This window comes from Convolutriloba macropyga, chromosome 1 (assembly GCF_964194025.1).
Source record: "Convolutriloba macropyga chromosome 1, txConMacr16.3, whole genome shotgun sequence".
Lineage (NCBI taxonomy): Eukaryota > Metazoa > Xenacoelomorpha > Acoela > Convolutidae > Convolutriloba > Convolutriloba macropyga.
The window spans coordinates 75730358-75750894 of NC_134468.1; the positions used below are offsets into that span (position 1 = coordinate 75730358).

General features: G+C 35.6%; 2 protein-coding genes across 2 annotated transcripts in view; both read left to right on the forward strand.

Annotated features, from left to right (window-relative positions):
• The window catches only part of LOC142342739 (uncharacterized), a 125425-nt gene that overhangs the window by 39704 nt on the left and 65184 nt on the right, over positions 1–20537 (forward strand). The gene's annotated exons all lie outside the window — the stretch shown is intronic.
• LOC142351602 (uncharacterized) lies at positions 14225–18277 on the forward strand. The gene is made up of 3 exons (XM_075403743.1): positions 14225–15006; positions 15350–15957; positions 17564–18277. The coding sequence occupies exons 1-3, from the start codon at positions 14361–14363 to the stop codon at positions 18092–18094; spliced, it is 1785 nt and encodes a 594-aa protein (XP_075259858.1). The 5' UTR covers positions 14225–14360; the 3' UTR covers positions 18095–18277.

Genomic DNA, 20537 nt, shown 5'->3' on the forward strand with positions numbered 1-20537 from the left:
TATAATTTCAAAGAAAATCTATTTTCGAAAATAAAATTAAATATATATTTTATTGATGAACTCGAAAGAAATTTAAACCCAGTAACGTCTTCTTTCTGAAAAGGTGTTCTGGGTACCCCAGGTGGGGGAGCCAAGTGGGTCTGTAATACCAGTGAATTTAGCACTTCCAGTGACGAACAAGAAATGAGTCTCTCAATCTATTGCGCGACCCAAGGTTGTCTGATAACCCCAGACAACCTCGGGTCGCGCAATAGATTGAGAGACTCATTTCTTGTTCGTCACTGGAAGTGCTAAATTCACTGGTATTACAGACCCACTTGGCTCCCCCACCAGGAGTACCCAGAACACCTTTTCAGAAAACAGACGTTACTGGGTTTAATTTTCTTCCGAGTTCATCAATAAAATATATATTTAATTTTATTTTCTAAAATAGATTTTCTTTGAAATTATAAATTTCGTCAGTAAAAATCAATTTTAATTAGTAAAATACATTTTTTATTCAAACTTTCATATTAAATAAAAGCATGTCACAGCACAACACAAAGCTTTGTTTACTTTTAAATGTAGTTGTTTTTTATCAACGGAAACAATGCAGTATTCTCGGGATAAGAAGAATTTTGTTGGCGCTTCATAAATACTTCGGTGACTGTGTGTTTTCTGCGGCTGGACTCCTTAATTGTGATCAGATTTTCTAGATTCTGTATGATGTTCTAATCAGACTATGCAAACTCTGATTTGGACATTGACCGGACTTTCCAGACTCCGGATTGGGCTTTGGTCAGTGTTTACAGGCTCTGAAAATGCCAAACAACCAGACTATCCAGACTCCCCTTACCGAACCCCCAGAGACCATCAGGCCTGATTCAGAAAAAAAACAGGCAAAGTCCCAGGCCTGATTCAGAGTCTGATCATGCCAAATACAAGGCTGCTAAGAGAACACTCAAGAGTCGATCTCTGAAGTTTCTATTGAAAGAGAAAAATCAAGACTTGGGGTCTCTGCCCAGAGAAATCCCAAGTCTTGGGTCACTCTGCCAAGAGAAGGTCCAAGTCTTGGGTCACTCTGTGCAGAGTACAACCCAGACTTGGTGACCTCTTGGCAGGCAAGACACAAGACTTGGGATTTCTCTTGGCAGAAAGGATCCAAGATTTTTCTGGACAAGGTTAGAATGGTGCATTTTTCTAGGTTCATGGGCACTTTTAACATAAATTTGAGTACCCTAATGTACAAATAAAGCACCAATTATGATTATGATCTGTATTGTGTTCTGATCAGACTATACAGGCTCTGAATGGTGCCCGGATCTGATTTTGGGTAGGGATCTTGCCAGAATATCCAGACCATAAGTTGTGCTGCCTCCTGATCAAGTGGAAGTGTCGAGTTTCAAACCCCGTGCGCAACCTAACCCGGGTTGATCTTTCTCTGGTTTCATACGAGAATCATATACAATTTCACTCTGACATACTTGGTGTCTTAGAACAATCCTAATATGAAACCAGAAAATAATCAAATATGTTTAAGAAGAAATCATATATGATCCTTGCATGACCCCTCAGAATCAAACTTTTATCCTTCCATTTATTTTTTATTTTTATTGATAAGGTGTCACTGATGTGATTCCTCGCAGCATTTTGTGACCCCGAAATGGCAAAAGACCCCTAAATGGAATTTATATAGCAAATTTGGGGGTTAAATGAAAGAGTAAGTCTATCTTTATTACCAAAGTTTTGATCTTTTTTTCAGTTGACACTTATTGACCCTCATTTAGTAAAAACAAGCAAAAAATGTGCATATAACTTTAAATCAGTTTCTGCATATATTAAAAATCTAAGATTTTTGTTTCAGCGTGCCCCAATTGTCGAATTTGACTGAGATATACTAAATCTGAATGCCCTCTGACAGCTTTATAGGGGAATTTTTTGGCACCATTCAATGTTAAGTGTGTCACATATACGACCTTGTATGATTTCCAAAATTTTTTAAATAATTACCAAAACTGTTAATATTATAAGTTACAGTTTTTCGGCTTTCAAGTTTTTTGTATCAACTCATAAGAAATCATACAAATTTATGAGCTAGTAGATAGTATGAGCATCCAGAATCGTATATGACCTGGAATGAATTCAAAAAGTTTTTGAGAACCTCTGTTAAATCAAGTGTTAGTTAGAACAATCGCATACCAACAAATCACAAATCAGTTTAGTTGTCCAATTCTAGTTGAGATAATAAGTGGGTAGTGGATGGATGACTTAAAAGTATGGCGGTCATTTGACAGAGTGTAATTGTGAGAGGGTATGAATCGGAAGTGTGTGGCCCAGGGGGTGACAGTTTGCCACGGAAATTATAGGCGCACTTCTCATTTGGATTATTGAGGGCTATTAGTGATGAGTGGTGTCTATAGTAGCCGATGTCTCTTAAAGCCGACTGACGCCCTGTTCTGATGATGTTTCATAAGTAGGTGTGAAATCTCACAAGAAGAGGGTCCCAGATCAAAAATGAAAGGTCTCCTGATCAGACTTTGGTGCGATCATTTTCCACACTTTCGTGTTTTATTTTGGTTTTCCAGTCCTATTGATTTCCGGTCCAAATAATTTACAATACTCCGGTGTGAACTGGAAGTAAGTCTTGTCAGAATTCCCTTTGGACTGTGACCTTGGATTGTGTCGAAGATTTCCCCCAATGTTAAGATCGTAATTGCGTTCAAATTTACGACTTAGCTGAACCATACTGAAATTTCACCGGGTTATACCGGATTTTTTTAAAATAGCAATTGATAATCCTCTATAACTTGAAATTTTGAAACCCCGAATAAAATTTTAAACTGATCCAAATTTATCAAAAAAAAAACATTCCCAAATTCGAGGAAAAAGAAAAATTTTGTTTTCTTATGTTTCACAATCTTTTGAATAAAAAATATTCTGAATGTGCTTGTCATAGATTGTATAAAACGATATAGCCAAGGGAATTAAAATGACGCCAATTATTTCATATGATTTTCATGATTGCTCAGTTTGTTGTCTTCGGCTTTCTGAGCTGTCGATGGAATTAGGACCCTCTCAGCTGTTTCAATGGCTAGTTATAGGGATACTTAGTTTTTATTGAGTGTTAACTGCCTATTTAGGTGCCACTCAAATATCCGCTCATTTCTCTCACCCACCCCACACCCCACATCCCCTCTTGCCACCCCCTCCCCTCTCCCTGCCTCTCCCTTTCTCTTTCCCTCTGTGATTGAGTGAGACCGGAAATATGCCTAGTGGAGTCATCCGCTAATTTATCCTTCCATCTCTATCTTTATATCCATCTTTATACCCTGATGTTTTCCAATATCTTCTTTCTGACTGCCATCAACTTAAATTGTCAAAGATCTCACGAGCAAATTATAGAGAGAAAAATACAAACAAAAAAATGCTATGAATCATTAACTATCTCAGTCCTCTCTGTTAGAACAAAGAGAGTACATTTCTGAGAATCTATTTAATATGAAACAAACCAAAATGATTAATACAAACAGAAAGGGACTTCGGGAAGATAGGTAGCCCGGTTGGCGTGGTCGATAACACGGGTCAAAAGAATTCAATAAGTTAAAATTGGAACTGAAATTATGCAAAAATTAGTTCGTATTTATAGTAGTTATCTATGCGAAAATATACAGAGAAAATTTAGATTAGCTGAAAAACATTTTACTTGATTGACATGTGAATAGATCTTAGTTCCGAATCCCGGAGATGATTTTCTATTTTCATCAACATTTCACTAGAATCATATATGGCCTAGGTACAATCGAGTTCATTAGTTGGAGTTCCGTGGATGTTAGATTCAGGTTTCTGTTGGTGGGAGAATTTATTTCTGACACACGATTGATAGGTCAATAAGATAATGATAGCGGCAAAAGAAAATGAGAATTTAGTTCAGTTTTGTGACCATTACTTCTAATTTTCTCGATGTTTCTGTGAAACCATCACATCATCCCTCCTTTTTAAAGCAAATTTGTGGGTATAGGTTCTCCAAATTCGTCGGGTTGTTTTCTGTTTCTTATTGATGTTCGTGAAGGCTCTCGTGGTTAGGGTTGTTAGTGCTCTGCAGCTGATGTTGCTGCAGAAACATCAACCTGATGTGAATTTCCCACATCTATGTTCTGAAGTTGTGGTTCTGATTGAGATGTGGTCTCCTCACATTGTCTTCTTCTAGTCTCGCGATTTGGTTTTCGCTCAAGAGAAGATTTCGGGCTGTCTTAAAGATGTGATCAAGCCGTTCCTGATGATGAAGTTAGCAGGAACTGTCTTGGTATTTTCATTGGCCTTGAACAGAATGGGTTCCCACAAGTCGAAATCTGCTATTGCTGGTAGTCTCACTCTGCGTCCCAACAAGAGTTCAACTGGAGTTTTGCTCCTCCTCTTTGAAGTGTTGCGACATATCATCAGTGCATTTTGCAGGAATGCTCCAAATGACACATTAAGAGTGTGACTCCATGCTTGAAGTGCCCGCTTCACTGTCTGAACTGCTCCTTCAGCTAGTGCATTATAGACGGCGATTCCATCTTTGATGATAGACGGCGATTCCATTTTCTTAATTCCCAGTGATTCACACCATTGTTTAAGGTTACCTCTTACAAATTCAGGACCATTATCTAATAATAAAGTTTTTGGTATTCCGAATCTTGCAAAGATTTGACTAAGATATACTTTAACTGTTTCTGATGTTCTATTTCCCGCGGGGAAAGCTTCTATCAAGCCAGAACCCGCGTCAACAATTACTAAGATATTGCCTTGGTCCTTAACATAACCCCAGTCCATGTGGAGGCGTTCCTTAACGTCGGCTTCTGCCCACGCAGAGACTGTTATTCCAAGGCAAATCCTGTTCATTTGGTAATTCTCACATTTACTAACAAAATGTTGAACGTCTTGAGTAACGCCAGGCGACCATGCTATCATTCTGACTGATGCCTGAGTTCCATTCTTCTCATGATGTGTCTCATGCGCTTTTGCCAAAACCAAATGTCGTAGTCTGGGCGGAACAAACGGAAAAACACCTCTGAAGATGATTCCATTATGTATGGTAAGTGCATCTTTGTGTTGTTCGAATTCATTTTCCGCTTCTGAACATTGTTTCCAATTGCCGCTGTTGATTCGTTTCATTATGTCCTGGAGGAGTCTGTTTGTTCAAAGATCAGTTTTGACTTCAGCTTGGTTCACCAAATCAAACTGAGCGAAGGAGAAGTTTTTGATTGCGAAGCACACTCGGTCGTTGTCAGATTTCTCTTCATCAAAATACATTCTGCTCAAAGCATCTGCATGGGATATATGCTCTCCTGGTGTGTATTTCAACTCATAGTCGAAGCCCAATAGAGCTGTTGCCCATCTTGTGATTCTAGCTGATGCCGTGGGATTCCATTCGGGATTTCTTCGTCTGGCGTCTGGTGCAAAGAAATATTTGAGTGGTTTGTGGTCCGTTTGTAGGGTAAATAGTCCTCCAAGAAGGATTTGCTTTAATCTTGTGATAACAAACACAATTGCCAGTGCTTCCCGCTCTATGTTTATGTAGTTTTGCTCCACGGTCAATTTTTTCGAAACATATATGAATGGATGTCCTTCTTGCGAATAAACCTTGCCAATGGCTTTTTTAGAGGCGTCAGTAATAACTGTTGCGTCTTTTTGCAAACTATATGGCTTTACAATTGAGTTAGCACATAATTATTTTTCATGTCTTCAAAATTTTTTTGTTTCATTTTGCCCCATGAGAAATCGCTATTTCTCATGTTATTTAAAAGTAGCATATTTGTTGCAAAATCAGGAATCATTCTTCCGTAAAAATTTGCTAGCCCAGCAAACAATTCGAGTTGTTTGTTGTTAGTTGGTCCTTTTGCATTTTTTATTTTTTCAAATTGCTTGGGATAAGATGCTATGCCCTCCTTTGAAATGGAGTATCCAAAAAACTGACGCTATCAACTTGTTTTGATTTAGACTTTTTCTCATTAATAGTAAAAGTTTTCTCACGTAGTTGAATTTTGACTGCAAGCATTCTGTTGTCGAACTGCTACCTTGTAGTTCCGTAGACCCACACATCGTCTTGAAAGATCACAACACCTTTGATTCCTTTGAGTGTTGAATCGAGGCAATTCTGGAAGATTGAAGAAGAGTTTTTCAATCCCTGAGTGATGATTGTGCATATATCTTTTGCCTCTTTGTCAAGTTCAATTTGATAGTAGGCATCTGAGAGGTCAATTTTGCCAAAGTATGAGGCCCCATGTACGTTTTGTCTCCATGTCTGGTATTGGGTAGTCCTCATGCCTCACCTTGCCAATGATATGCACTTTCAAGTCCACGCAAAGTATCAGTTCTCTACTTTTCTTTCTCTGCCAAAATCACCCTAGATGCATTATTGACTCCTACTGGCTGTACCGGTTCAAGGATGCCTATCTGACCACCTGTTCCAGCTTCTGTGTGACTTTGTTTTGAAAAAGTAGAGGTATTTTTCTGGCTTTGCAGAATATTGGCTGTGATACTGGTATCAACTTCACCTGAGATTGGTAACCTTTTACAGCAGGTAGGTGCTCAATTGTGATTTTGTTCACACGGTTCTTGGGTAAAAAAATCTCTACCAAGTAGTCCAATTTTCTTTATCAGACTGCCAGTTGTTTTTGTGTGAGCTTGCTTCCGTTCCCTTAACGTCACAAGTAAGTGATCCCAGAAGCGTTGATGGCTGACCATCATAAGCTTCGAGATCTCTTATGTTACCATCCAACTGAGGTTTACCAAGCTCAGTCCATATTTTTGATGATATCACTGTGCTATCTGCACCTGTGTTTACCTGCATTTTTACTTTGCAGTTATTTATTGAGATATATTCCAATGTCGCAGACATGCTAAAGATTTGTTCTTTAGAATAAAACATTCCCATCTGCGATGGTGGAGATGCTTGTTCTGAACAATTTTTTTTTCTTCGCAAAAGTTATTCTGTTTATTGTACTTGCCTGATTTTGGTTGGGATTTGCTTCTACACTTTTTTGAGAAGTGTCCTACTACTTCACAGGTGTTGCATATTTTACTTAGCGCTGGACAAGGTCTACTACAATGTGGCTTACCTCCACACCTAATGCACATATTGTTTCTTTTATTAGCCGTAAGTTTTTCATTTGTCTTTCGAAAGGTCTTTATGAAGTTGAACCCAACTTCATTTTTCACAGTAAAAGGCTTATTACCTGATGAAAAACTTCCAAAAGCCATTGCTTGACTTCTGAACTGTATGCTCTCTGTCATTTCAGTAACTGACATTGTTGGTGTTGCTTTAATACCATCTAGTAGTCTGAGTTTTGTTCGGAGCCCCTCAAACCTGAGATAAATTTTATTTTTACTAACTCCTCATCGGCGTTGGCCGCTGTTTTGAGTTTTTCGAAATCACAATAGCGTGCTTCTTCTCTAAAACGTGATAGGAAAATATCGTCTGACTCACCTACACCTTGTATTGCTGACAGAAACTTAGCCCTTTTTGCCGTTAATACTCTCTCTTTAGGAGAAAAATCATTTTGAATCGCCAATCTGATGTCTTTATACGGAGTATTTATTAAACTCTTAGGACTACTTAGGCTCCTAAGTAAGTTCAATAATTGCATCTTGACTGCACAAACTAAGAAAGAGATCGCTTAACTGTAGATCCTGAACAGTAACACCGTTGTTGATTTTTTCCTCTTTCTTCTCTGCTTGACATTTCGCCACAAAAGACAAAATCCACGCAGTAGCTGATTCTGCTTTCTGTAGATCCAAAATTTGTCTGTCTGCAGTTGATCTGGACATCATTGTCGTGGTCGAGAACACGGGTCAAAAGAATTCATTAAGTTGAATTTTAGTTTTAAAATGGAACTGAATTTTTACAAAAGTTCGCTCGTATTTATATTAGTTATCTATGCGAAAAAATAAGGAGAAAATTTAGATTAGCTAAAAATAATTTACTTGATTGACATGTGAATAGATCTTAGTTCCGAAGGTGATTTTCTATTTCCTTCAACAGTTCATGAGAATCATATATGGCCTAGGTACAATCGAGTTCATCAGTTGGAGGTCCATGGTTGTTAGAATCAGGTTTCTGTTTGTGGGAGAATTTAATTCTGACACATGATTGATAGGTCAATAAAATAATGATAGCTCCAAAACAAAAATAGAATTTAGTTTAGTTTTTTGACCATTACTTATCTACATAACAACAAAGTTCGTCAGGTAAGTTCTTCTTTTGTTCTTGGAAACTTTAATAAAGAAATTTTCTAAGTTTCTCGATGTTTCGTTGAAACTAGCACAAATTATGGATAGAAAATACAAACAAAAAAATGCTAGGAATCATTAACTATCTCAGTCCTCTCTGTTAGAAGAAAGAGAGTTCATTTCTGAGAATCTATTTAATATGAAACAAACCAAAATGATAAATACAAACAGAACTGGACTTGGGCAAGATAGGTAGCCCGGTCTTGGGAGGAAGCTTCCAACTCTTGGTTTATTGAGTTTTGTTTTTTGAGTTGTACTTAAAATTTAACTGTCTGGTTCCTCTGTGTTTACTAATTAAGATACAATGGTAAGACGTACAGTTATTGAAATTGGATATCACTGCTTAACTTTTAAAAATGAGAATCATTTCGAAGATTTAGAAAGTAGTTTTATAATTGACCACATTGAATAGATATCCTATTAATGTTGGCGATTGCAGCATCGAAGTTCATTTCTTTGCGAATTTTATTACTCTATTACATAAAGATATCATAAATGCTTTGATCATTCGAAAAATCATCAAATTCTAACTGCAATCTTCCATTAGTTATCTTCTGTTCAAAAGTATTAAAATGGGGTTTCGATTTTGATGATTGCATCCCAATTCTAGGAATTTTTCAGAAAATTGGGTAAGAAATACACTGAATTGAGTTTTTAGAATTTAAGCTCGTGCATTGCAATTTTTTCCCAGAATTTGGGGCATTCAGCGCGTTTCGCACTCAATTATGCGCTGACTTTCGCTGACATATCGACCTGGCATGCCATGCGTTGTCTTAAATTTGAGTTGAGCAAATCCGAAAACTTCTCCAACAATAGCTTTTATCAGTAGAATCTTGTTCTTGAAATTTTCTAATAAAACAAACTTAAAACCCCGATGTTCACAAAATTCTCTCAAAAAATATTCCGGCTGAATATTTCAACAGCCACTTTTAATGAAATATAACAGCATAATTTGAAAGTCATCTGAATTTAGCCTCTTGTATCTTGACTAGGAAATATTGGGGTATTGTTATCCTAGTGAAATTGTCAATTGATATTGAGAATTTGGGGGTAATTTATGTGTGAATGCCTCTCTTTAATATACCCTTGGGTAGTCTAAAATGTCACTTACAAATTTATCAATGAGGAATATTTAACAGCCTAATTGTAAAGTAAAAAATTGAGATGTTCCATTGAACGAGTAAAGCCTCAGCCCAGAACACCTCAAAATAACGATTTCAAAAAACGCTCCGAGATATTTTTAATTGAATAATTCAAATTAACTGTATTTTTTCCACCCCAAACTCAGGCTAGTTTTAATTTTATTTCACACCGGATGCAAAATCTTAAGAAACTCAAAAATTTGCTGACCAAATATTTTATTTTGCCGATTATTAATTGCATTGCATTGTTTAATTAATAAGCATAGCGGCGCGTTCTTAGAAAGTGATTAGATAAATTTGTTCTGAGAGCGAAATATGATTAGCCAATGACGCCGCAATAAAAAGAAAACTGATAAAGATAAGAGCAATTTCATTTTTATCTTAGATGCTAATAAATTTTACTCATAGTTGTCTTTGAAGCAACAAAGTGAGAATTAAGCAATCAGCTGAAAAATCTAAATACTTGATTAACGGTCTTAAAATTTACAACAATAACGACAGTAATTATTTGGATGCTTATTTTCAAAGACACCGACGACAATGATTGCTGAACATCTAAATAGTGGAATTATTATTTTTGTTCCTCCGCGAGGTTAGCTCTCAAATTTTCTTTATAAAAATATTCCGAACTGGAAATTTGTTCTGACATTAAATTAAAATTAATTCAAATGCGATATTTTATTATTCCGACCCTAATAAGTGGGAGAATGTACTAAATACTAGATTTATAGCATGTCAAATAAATCAAAACATCGAAAACATTTTGAACATTAAAAACGAGCGTCTATGCGGCGATTTGGAACTGATTAGACAAATTTGTTCTGAGAGCGAAATATGATTAGCCAATGACGCCGCAATAAAAAGAAAACTTTTTCCTCTTACAATAGTTTTTTTTTCAATTTTCAATTCTTTTTATCTCTTGATTTTAAATTTTAGATCTGACCTTTAAACTCCGTCAAAGAATCTGAGGATTGCTAATTTGACCTTTATGGGGCAAAGTAAATTACTTAGCATAGAAAATTGTAAAACTAACCAAGATATTAATTCATTGACAAAACATATTGCACATAAAACGTAATATTTTTGATAAGACCGTTTACTAAACTTATTATTTCAATTTCTTTGCCAGTTTGTTTCATTAGAAAATGGACATGGTACTCGGAGAAAAACATTATATATAAATGTCGAGTTAATGGCTATATTTATTTATGAAAAACCATTATCTCAATATCAAAACAGTTTCTTTTTAGGAAAATTTTTGACATCTGTAATTATTATTTGCTTTCCTGCAGATTGATTTCCGAGCAAATTAAACATATTGCCTTAACTTTTGAGACTAATTACGATATTATTGCAGTCAATTTGGTTGTTTTTTGTCCCAATCCAATATTATTTAATCCATTTAGCTACAATAATTCTTGACAATCATTGAGTGAATGTCAGGAACGGTTATTCACCTAACTGATTTTCAAAACTAAAACTATTTCCATCGCTTTTCAAACTTGTGTTGTCTGATCAATTAAAGCAGTGTCATGATTGAGAAAAATTGTCGACTGATTGAAACTCAGTTTAAACAGTCTGATTGCTTGTGCAGTTTTTTGGAATACGAACACATATCACTTTATAACAGAATTTATTACAGAGTTTATTATAGAAAACATCAAAAATTCCACAAGTATCGGGTTCATCTTTTGAGATCAGCAAACTTCAGAATTGTTATCTTTTATCGATGCTGAAAAATTTTTGATTATTGTATTGATAACAATTGACACTTAAATGAAGACAAGAGTGTACGAATACCAAATACAGCTGCCATAAAAAATATTAAGAAAGTAGGTCATACTTCCTTTTATAGGGAAACAACATTTTTTTTGCTTTTATTGTCAAATATAAACACATGTTTCTTTTTATGGATGTCTGTTCATAAATCGGCATCAGCGCATTTTATTTAATTAGAGTACTGGAAGCTGTTGCGAAAACAATTGCCAAAAATGTCTGCGGACAGATTGCCAAAACAATATTACTTGCATATAAGCAGCTGAACGAAGCAGCAAAACAAACTTGTTTCCCGAAATTAAAAAATTTCACAAACGAAAAATAAATACTTGGTTAAGTACAGATAAATTTTCTACAATTAACGAAAGTTTCCAGCTCTCTTATTTTTGAGGATTGCGCATCTTGCAGTTTCTATAACATATGTCAAATTTTGATTGAAAAAATCTTTCATACGGTATCAGAGTCGTCATTTATAACAGTGCAAACCGCTGCAACTTTTCTTTGGTACTTTGGTGAATTCTATTAACAGAATCCAAAAGATTTTAAATTGTATTGGTGCGCTGTCTCCATTTCCGATCGGTTCACACTTTTGTCGGCGTACTGTTGTCACTGAGAGATCAAATTAGAATTGTGAATTAAATACTGACGGATTATTAATGGATGGAAAAAAAGTGGATTTGAAACAAAATTTTCTTAAGATTTTGTTTTAAAGAGGAGTGAATATCGGTATTTGAAAAAAAAAATTAAAGAGTAGTTTTTTTTCTTGCGTTCAGCCATTTGATTACATTTTCCGCTTTTTCTCTCCTAATTGTTCCAAGGGCTCCTATTTGTTTCAACTAATTATTCCAAGGGGTCATACTTTTATTATAATAAAGCGTACTTGAATTTTTTGATTTTTTCAAATGTCAGTTAATTGTTTATAAGACGTTCTTTCTTTCAATAAAGTATCTGTGACTTGTTGTTTTGACCATTCTCTTAATTCCTTTATCTTCATTAAATAATATTTCCTCGATGGCGTCGAATGACGCATATCAGAAGCTCTGTGATTGTTTGAGTTGAAGACTGAAGGTTTCAATTTTTTCGTAAATTTTATTTAGAAATAATGATTTTTTGAGTCCTGCCATTTTAAAGTTATTTTTGCTATGTTACCACTCAGTATCATTAGTGGCAGCTTTATTATTAGCAATTGAGGCAATAATTAAGGGCCCGAGTTCATAGCTAGTATCTTTCATGACGTTGACACAATTTTTTTTAAATTTATTAGCAATTTTTTTTGTTGTGCTGTGTGTGTATTGAAATCATATCACTCAATCTGATTAAAACGCCAGTAAGTCATGGCTGATGGGAAAGATTTTATAGTAGAATTATTTTTTTCAGTTGAAAACTGATAAGTTCTACGCTAACGAAAAAGTTTTAGTTTCAATCTTTGCTGGTTTTTAAACACTTGTTTAGACGTGATATCGTAGTTTTTAAATTGTCCGCTGAAAACATGACAAATTTTGTTTTTTTTTAATGAGCATCTGTCAAAAATTATGGTTCGTTTAGCAGTTTGATTTTAAATAATTTTTTGGGTGAACACCAGATTGAAAACAATCAAGTGAGTCTATTTTTTCCTATTTTTTGTATATTAATACAGTTGACATTTTTTCCAATTTTTGTCCGATTTGGAAACGTTTGTGAGATATTATGCTGAAGAAAATATAACTCTAATCTAAAAAAATTTCATAGGCAATCAAGGATTATCTTGATCTGAATTTCTTTAACAACTCTTGGCCTCCTAATTTGTCTCCGTTGCCTTCTTTCCTGAAGAGATCTAAACATTTGTTCTTCTTGTTGCTTCCCAAGAAACTAGAGCTCGCCAACGAGCTTGCCAACGCCAGTTGTGGTCAAAGTAATAGTGAAAACTGTTTCATTTTTTGTACAAAAGACCAAGCTATTTTAATATTTGAAATAGATTCGCTGTTTTTAAAATGTTAGAGATATCTTTTTCAGAATTCATGTTTTTATTCTTTTGAAAAATAACCTCCTTTCTTTTTAATTTATGCTTCAAGTATTTTTTTTTTCAAAACAGTTGAAGTATAGATTGAAATCAAAAGTCCGTTTGGTGAAAATTTGAAACAATTTTTATTACTGTCAGCGGTCTCTTCTGGCAATTGAGTTATGTTTTCTATTTTGTAGGAGCAACAAATCGCAAAACTGTAACAATACGTGATCAAAATGAGTAATTTAAAAGTTTTGTTATTCTATTTTCTTCCAATTCGTCATAGATGTCTTAGACAATTAAATCCCTTAAAGAATGAATGGTTTTTTGATTTTGTGTATGTGAAATAATGCGTATTTGATTTTGGTTATTGTGATTGTGATTGTAGTTGTGGTTCATTAATGTGAGTTGTTGTTTCCTGGTCTGTTCAGATTTGATTACGGTCTGAAGGGTGCAAATAGGAAATAGAGGGAGTTGTGGGATCCTTGTCAACTGTAAATAACCAGATTGAGGAACAATTAGCCCTTAATTAGGCTATCACTCCTAAAGCCCAGGAAATAGTGCCCAAAATATCACACCACACCACAGATATACCCCTTGCACCCCTATTTCAGGGGAGGGGTTGGGGGTTGAATTCCTGATCCTGTGTGACAAAGGAAAACATCAATCTGACTATCGTGTCCACAAAGTGATGGGAGTTAATAATTATAACCAGCCTAATCACTGACTAATAAGTAAGTGTTGGCTGTTATTTCTGCTAGTGTTGTGTTCTTGTTTTGACAAAGCTTTATTTGATATCATTAATTCTGCCCATATTTAAGCCCACTTCCTAGATTTGCCTCAATAAAGTGTCAATTAGCTGCCTTATTTCCCACTTTTCAACTTCCTTTTTCCATCAAATTAAAAACACGCTATTTAAGCAAATATAATAACAGATAAAAACAAAGAAAAGACCAAAAAAGCCCTCTTTAGTTGTCCACTTTTAGGCACTGTTTAATCTCAGCCAATCAGAATCGAGCATTCAAGGTGCATTGATTGGATTGAAGAAGGCACTTACAAAAAAGTACAAGAGCTTTTCAAGCAGTTGTTATTACAAGATTTTTGCCTCTTGAAAAGCTGTTTTCCTTGTCCCCAAAAATAAACACAAATAATTTCATTGTAAAATATTAGCATAAACTATTATTTACTAAACAGTAACCGAATTTACTAAAATGACCGACTCTGTTTCCGAAAAAATTGAACTTGAATCGCCTAACTTGAACAAACCAGGGTTCTCAATTGCAGACATATTGGACTCAAAAACAATTAACATCCAAGAAACGCTCAAAAACTTGACGAAGGATTTAAATATCGCAGCGGCGGCGAATGGCGAACGGAACAGCAAACTATTCGAATCGGCTAGTATCACCTCGGCTCCAAGTGGAGTCGTGCCATTATCACCGATTACGACAAAAGCTTCCCAACTTCAATCGCCGATTGCGAATCCATCGGTCGCCCTTTCCGCTTTTCACCCACTTCTCGGGTACCCACAAGCCGAGGCACTCTTGCAGCAATCAGGACTTCTGAAAACCCTCTCGGGTGGTCAAGTCGCGGGTCCAAGTCCCTCTGCAATTCCCCCCGTTTCAGGACCACCATCTTCGGTTCCTACAGCAGCTCTCGGAAACCCAGCACTGCCTCCCGAACTTCTGTTCAACGAGTCGACGGCAGCTGCAGCTTTGTTAAGATGGTACTCACCTTGGGCTATTTTGTCCAATCAGGGCAATTTGGGCCAAGGAGCACCCAATCCAATTTTCCAGCAGCATCTGGCAAACAATTTGCAACAGCTGTCAAGTGGGTTTGGATCCAAACACGCAAATGGTTAGTTGAAACCGACTTTTTTTTTACAAAATTACTGCAATGCATTTAGCTTTATTGGTCCTATTTTCTACAAACTATACTTGAATTGCTTTCCTAAAAAAATTTGCACCTCAACTCTTTTATAACACTAAAAAATGTCTTGATAAAACATCTTGTGGTCATTTGATACACTAAGTCATTTTTTGGAGAAATTATGTCTACAATTGTGCTGTTGTATAATGAAGACTAAATTAGTTCATATTCATTAATAAAAAAGAAAATTTGAATTAAAATCAAAGTTTCGCAGAAATTGTAAAATTGGTAAATAAAGGTTTGAAGCATAATATTTTTGATGTCTGTTTAGATGGCATCGCAAAACTCCCGATGATTCCTGGCTTCCCTGAAATGAATCCCAGTCTTGGATCCAAACTGGTTTCTCCTGCCACTCCGGCATTTTTCCAGCCCAAACCTCCTTCCCACATCATCCCAAACAGCAACTCCTCGTCATCATCAACATCGTCCGCTTCGGTTCCATTCTCAGGATCCAAATCAAGTGACGTTAGCAGTGTCGTCTCGACAATCTCAGCTCAGAACCGAGAAGCAAATAGAGACGGAATCATTGCACGCGTCAATAAACCAGTTATTCGAGATGACAACAACCAAGCAACGCGTGACTCGGAATCGCGCGATCAAGTTAGTAGTAATAACCAGAACGGAGATAATAAATCAATTTGCGGGGTAGATGATTGCGATGAGGACTTTGCCGATGTTTGTTCGGATCTGGGAGATGACGAGAACGGAGGGGATGACAGCGGGGGAGAGGACGATGGGGAAAAGAGGAAGAAAAAGACGAGGACAGTCTTTTCGAGGAGTCAAGTGTTCCAGTTGGAATCGACGTTTGATGTGAAGAGATACCTTTCTAGCAGTGAGAGGGCTAACTTGGCAAACAGTCTGCACCTGACTGAGACACAGGTATGTTCCAACAATCCCATTAGCCGGGATGACAACAATACTTTAATGTGGTGATTGCTTTTCAATAACCGTAATTTTTAAATCCCCCACTGCATGAGAAGGGAATTGGAGAAGTGCTGCTGAGTTAGAGAGCAAAGTATATGAAACAAAATCTCCCGAGACAAGATTCAAACATTCGATTCGACAAAGATTTTTATTTGAAAATTGCAACACAAAACTCAAGAACGATTTTTGATAAGCATAATTTACTTTTATTATGTTCCAAAATTCAATTTCGGTTGTGCAATTGCTTGTTTTAAACTACCACCATAAGCACCGCATCCACCCTCCCCCAACTAAATTCGATCATATTTATGTGTATGGATTGTTTTTGGAACGCTCAAGTACCATAAGCATGTTTGTTTAATCAATAGCCACACAACTTTTCCCAGAATAAACAAAAATAGACTAAATAAACTAGTACAAACTTGAAAAAGTCATTTAAATAGAAAAACTTTAATCCAGCATAATTATCAAATATATTAATATGTTTTAAATGAATTGAAGAAGGCGGCGGGGGGGGGGGTCGGATTGAGATTGACTATTTGGCGGTGAGGATAACGTACGGATTGTCGTTGAGTGATTAACAGCTCTAAATGTGTCAGATCTTTTTTTCTTCTAATGTAGCAGTGCTTATTGCAGAGTGACTTATTAATGACATGCGCAGATTTTTCCTTCAGTGATTAATCATTTAGTGAATGAATCTCACGTTTCTAACTTCTTCATTGGAGGTCACTTTATTAAATATGAGAAAATAGCCACCTTGCCCGAGTTTCATCAGCTGGACCTAAATCCCTCCAAGCTAGCTAACTTACTTTTATTTGTTTCTCATTAAGCAGCTAGTGAGAAAATACCCAAATCAAATTGGGCGAAAGAAAAGCGGGACAAAAAGAAACCCTCACGGCATGAACCGATCAATCTAAGAGCTCATAAATTTATTCAACTTGTTGTGATTCGCTCACTGGGAAAATTCTATCATCAGGCTTTGACAATTTATCCATTTATAACTCTTTAAGTTGATCCCAGCTTTGACAATATGGAAAAGGTTGTGTATGGATTTGTTAATCGGTACTTGGAATTAATTGCCCTATGCGGAAATAAATTGTGGGAACAATTTCAGCAACAATCTCCTATAAACTCAATTCAAAAGCGGAAATTTACTTTTTCATTTTAGGGAGAACTCAAAGAACGATTTGTTTTGTTCAATTTCTTTTAAATGACCACAAATGAACAAATGCCACAGAAGCATGAATTCATTTTTAATTTCACACACACTTTAATTTCTGTGAAAAATCAGTTAACATGATGTCAGGTTTACCAAAATGACATATTCGAAGACGGCATGAACCAAGCACCAAAATACCCAAAGTATACCCAAAATTGTCTGTGTGATAATTTTAGCAATTGGTAATAATGGGTTAATTTCGTGAAACTACTATATTGGGTACTTTCTGCATTGCGTATTTTGTGACCTGACAAAATTTTTTAAATGACCGTGTAATCTCTTGAAAAATAAATAAAATCTAAAATATATTTGAACTTTGAGAATTTTTTTCTTCTTTTGCAGGTCAAAATTTGGTTTCAAAACCGACGAAACAAATGGAAACGACAAATCGCTGCCGAAATTGAAGCTGCCAACGCCTCGGCTGTGCAAGTCGGCTCAAATGCGAACAACGCTGCAACTCAACGGCTAGTTCAAGTACCCCTACAAATATACAGCCATCACGCACCAGGAGCCACGGGCCCCGTAACTCATCCCGTTTTACCCACCCCTGTACCCTCAGTAAGCTCTGCAGAGCTGCAAGGCATTAAAAATAGCTTGCTGACTTCATCAGCTGCAGGCGGGAATCAGGCAGCTCTGATTGGTCAGTTGCAGGCGGCGGCAGCAGCCAATTATCAAGCAGGGATTGCAGCGGCAGGAAGCCCGTATTATCAGGCCAGTTCAATAGGAGCAGTAATGGCGGCTATGGCTAGGCAGCATCAAAATCATCAACAACAACAACAACAGCAGCAATCACAGCAACAAAGCCCAATTGCTCTACCTGTTTCAGTTAGCTCACCAAGCAGCATTTCTGGGTCTACTGTTAACACGAACTAATAAACTATATTTGCAATTTATTAATTTGTTCCAAACCTATCTGAACCCTCATTTGGTAATATCCGTGTGACCAAGTTTTAATTATCTGAGCGAACTCTATATTAAATTTATGAATACTTTTTTGTAAAGAATAAATGCCATATCTTGAGAGCAAAAATTTCTACTAATTCAATTTATTCTGAACATTTTTCTGCCTGAGATGGAAAAGGACGCAAAAATTCTCAATTAAGCAAGTCACTACAACGATGTTCCCCGCCTCAGTTGATTGGGTTCATAAAAGCTACAAAACTGAAAAACAAAATCAATCACCAAAATCGTTTTCGGAGCTGGTCTAACATAAATTATGTGAGAAAAAGTTCCCTTGTTTAGACAAAACTTTTAGTGCAGAAAATGGTCACTCTTTTTCTCAAACTAAAGGTTTCCCAAAAAGAACAAGAAAAGACTTGATCAATGTTTTGTTTGCAAATTGATGAAAACTGCTATTTGTCATCTCACTCCTGAATTACATTCTACGACGCTAACCAACAGCTGTTTCAAACGCAAAAGTTGTGAGCGAAGAATAATATTGCTTTGCACACAGAAAATGTTTTGCTATAAAAATTTTCAATTGTGTTTGAGCCATGACAGGCTCTTGGATTTCCTACATTTCACTTTTCCCAAAACCATTCAAACGCTAAAAACAGGAAGCAAATGATCTTAACTGAATATTTTGCGGTGAAAAACCAGAAGCTCACTGTGAATAGTTTTTAATGAAACAGTTTCATAACCAGCAATTGCGGAATAATCTTTGCCTTCTAGCAGGAACAAAATTTTTCAACGGTGATCGAAGACGTGGCTATTTGTAATTCAGAAAAACCATTATATTCCAATCCCGGAAACTTGAACTATTGATTAAAAAATTCTTTGAAATATGTCAGAATATCTGACACTGTTAATTTTGTTTCTTTTGATTGTTCTTCATCGATTGCACTTGATTGATCAAGTGATGTTGATTTTTATTTGTAAGAATAAAAAAAATCACAATAATTTTGTAGGCTATTTTTATTTTTTTTGTCAAAAATTCTGACTAAATATTTCAACATTAACAAGACTTTTTCTTCAAAAACAGCACAAAATAAGTTTCTTTAGTCCATTTTGATTAAGTTTACAGAAAGTACAGACCCAAACACCATTAACACAATTTTTGTAGACTCAAAAGGGGGCTTTTTTAATTCAAATTCCGTTGAGAGTACTCTGTAATTAAAACTTCGCCGTTTTTTGCTAAATTTATTCGTTGATTATCAAACACGCAGCATCTATTTTTGATTTTTTAACTAACAAAAAATCAATATTTATAACATTCGAATAATTAAGTGTTCTTAAAGAACAAACAGCATTAGCAGGGCTAGTTTTGGATCAATCTTGGACTGGTATAATCCAAAAATAATTGTAAACAGTCGGTCTTTTTCATAGAAAAATTCGATCTCTTGTACAATAATTAAATAACAGAACATTTCAAACAAAGCTCACTAATGATAGTTCCAATTGGGTTCCTAATTAGCTGCACATTTTTGTATCTAGTTGCTTACCTGAAAGCTTATGGTCGTTTCGACTTTTAAAATTATTTGATTTTCAAATGAACAATTGAACTTATGCCTCTTTTTTTCTCTTTCTTTGGTCAACTTGTAGCTTATTGTCCGCAATGAAAGAATGCTTCTTCTTTCTATTGAAATTGACTTCATTATTTTTAGCGGTTTTACGCCTTAAGTTATGGCTACTGGCTTTGATACAACTAGATTTCAAATTTTCCTAACTTTTATGTATTTGCCCATTTTTCACGTTTTCTAGTTTTGTCACATTATCACGTTATTGACAGTTCATATATCACATTATTTGCTTTCAAAATAAGGACAAATTGATATTATTAAAATGCTTGAAGATATAGATTATGATTTTAACGGCTCCGACACTACTTTCTCGAAAAATTTAACTGATTTTTTTAAATTTTCATTGCATTTTCATGGAAGAATAGATGAGACGATATTATGATCTTAGTAGATAGCTGATAGCTTTTATGACTCGGAAAACAATTGTTTTCCAAATTAAAAAAAACACTTTTTAACTTCGCAATTTTGTTCGTTTTATTGTCTGGCTGTTATCTAGTGTCTTTAATTACAGACCAATTATAACCTTATTGTTGTCAAAGGGGATGGGTGTCACACAAAAAAAGTTTTCAAAGAACTCTTTGACTTTACTGGCTTGGACACGAAAAAAAAATAAATTAATTTTTGATTTTTGTCATGTTTGACGTTCTTTTTGTAGAATAAGATATATTCTGGATAATGGCATTTCTCATGGGCTTTTGTTGGAAGAATATACAAACCTAATTAGTTTTTTTATTCTGTAATTATTGGCGTTCATGTCTTTGGAAATATTTTTTTCGAAAAAAAATTAAAGTGTTACT

Coding starts and splice junctions, on each gene's coding strand:
- LOC142351602 (XM_075403743.1), top strand. CDS start 14,361: ATGACCGACTCTGTTTCCGAAAAAATTGAACTTGAATCGCCTAACTTG. Junction 15,007..15,349: donor TGGATCCAAACACGCAAATG/GTTAGTTGAAAC, acceptor ATGTCTGTTTAG/ATGGCATCGCAAAACTCCCG. Junction 15,958..17,563: donor TGCACCTGACTGAGACACAG/GTATGTTCCAAC, acceptor CTTCTTTTGCAG/GTCAAAATTTGGTTTCAAAA.